Source organism: Etheostoma spectabile, chromosome 15, assembly GCF_008692095.1.
Source record: "Etheostoma spectabile isolate EspeVRDwgs_2016 chromosome 15, UIUC_Espe_1.0, whole genome shotgun sequence".
NCBI classification, from domain to species: domain Eukaryota; kingdom Metazoa; phylum Chordata; class Actinopteri; order Perciformes; family Percidae; genus Etheostoma; species Etheostoma spectabile.
In genome coordinates this window covers 12,924,613-12,926,128 of record NC_045747.1, presented here as the reverse complement: position 1 = coordinate 12,926,128, position 1,516 = coordinate 12,924,613, and the positions used below count along the sequence as shown (strand labels likewise).

Genomic DNA, 1,516 nt, shown 5'->3' with positions numbered 1-1,516 from the left:
ATTTTCAAACTGTAAAGCACTCTGTGGATTATTTGTCACTGCATTACTGTCAGCACCATATGGGCAGTTTTTACCACCCTGACCTTTTTACATCCAAACATAGGGAACATCAGCAGAAAACATTCAAGGAGACAGAGTGAAGTAAAAATTTAACAATGAGACTTTACCACTGAATCCTATTAAAGCTGATCCTTTCTGATGTAGTGAGTTTTGTATGAGAATGTATGAATAACCATATATAATGATTACAATGTGACTATGATACATAATGATTAACCACTGTTACAAAAATTAGGGCTCAGTGACATTCCCATGCCTCCTGTGTGATTTAAATAGAGGTTGGAGCTAGACCTCCCATCAAAAACCCATCACCTTGCAAGTTTCAATAACATAACTACATCCATTTCATAAGCGTGTCTACAGAAAAAAAAAGATTTAAACTTAGTAACCTTTTTGATTTTTTTTTTTTACATTTCAAAATCATTTTAGGAACATAAACAAGGTAGTAAAAAGGTTACTGTAATATTTTAAATGACTCAAGTAATCTCATTTCCTCACATAATAGCACAAGTCATTGCATTGCAATCATCCTGAGAGGGCACCAGTTTATGGAGGAAAAGTTGGAAAACAAAATGACATTAAAAAAAATATATACTGTACATCTACAAGCCCTGTCAATTTTCTTATTGCCAATGAAGTGAAGTCATGATTCATTTGTTGGCGCAGGGAAACGTGAGATTCAGGCTTTGGGGATTTCTACTATACAGTCAATTCATGGATGCTAATAGGATGCTATGTGTGGAGTTTTAATTTGACTCTTTACTCTGAGGCCTAATTAGGGCCGGGGTTTTCCTACCAAAAGACAGCACAAGCTGCAGAGGGAGGCATCAGGCTGTCACAGGGGAGGATTCATGTCTACCATGCTCCAGTGCTTACAGCTTAGGAAAGCATCAAGCTACATTTAGACAGCCTTCTCTTTCACCATCAGCTATTCTTACACCCCATCACAGGCCCTGCGACACAGCAGAGCTTAAATATGCACATCTCCAATGGTGCAGCGGAGAAAAATAAGGCAGGGGCCGACAGTTAAAGAGAGGTGTAGAGGCAGAAAGTATGAGAGAAGGGAGAGAACTCATGAATAACTCACTGGAATATGAAGTAGTGGCACTCGCCCATTTGCTTTGGCACTTTCGTGCATCTCCCGGCGATGCTGTTTGCGGTATCTGTAGGGTGGAACCCCATCTCTGGAATTAACAACAAAGACATATTCATAAAACATCCTCATGAATAAACAACTCAGGCAGCTTTGAAGTTGAAAGCTTTCCACTGAATTTTTGTGTGTGCCTAAAACGAACACCTTGTAAGTCTTGATTAATCAGTAGAGCAAGGCCGGTATTCTCACAAGCTTATTGTGTCCATTGCACCACAAGTGGTCTGGCAGATTACAGTTACATGTTAACACATCCATCAGTCTGTAATTCCATGTGGTATTGGTCATGCTGGGTTTCACACTCCT

At 39.5% G+C, this 1,516-nt stretch overlaps 1 protein-coding gene across 7 annotated transcripts in view; it reads right to left on the bottom strand.

Moving 5' to 3' along the window:
• Positions 1 to 1,516, bottom strand: part of axin1 (axin 1) — a 36,078-nt gene that overhangs the window by 13,088 nt on the left and 21,474 nt on the right. For all 7 annotated transcript variants that reach the window (XM_032537535.1, XM_032537534.1, XM_032537533.1 and 4 more), the window contains one exon: positions 1,148 to 1,244. In XM_032537535.1, the coding sequence (XP_032393426.1) occupies positions 1,148 to 1,244 (97 nt within the window). The remainder of the gene's footprint in view (positions 1 to 1,147; positions 1,245 to 1,516) is intronic.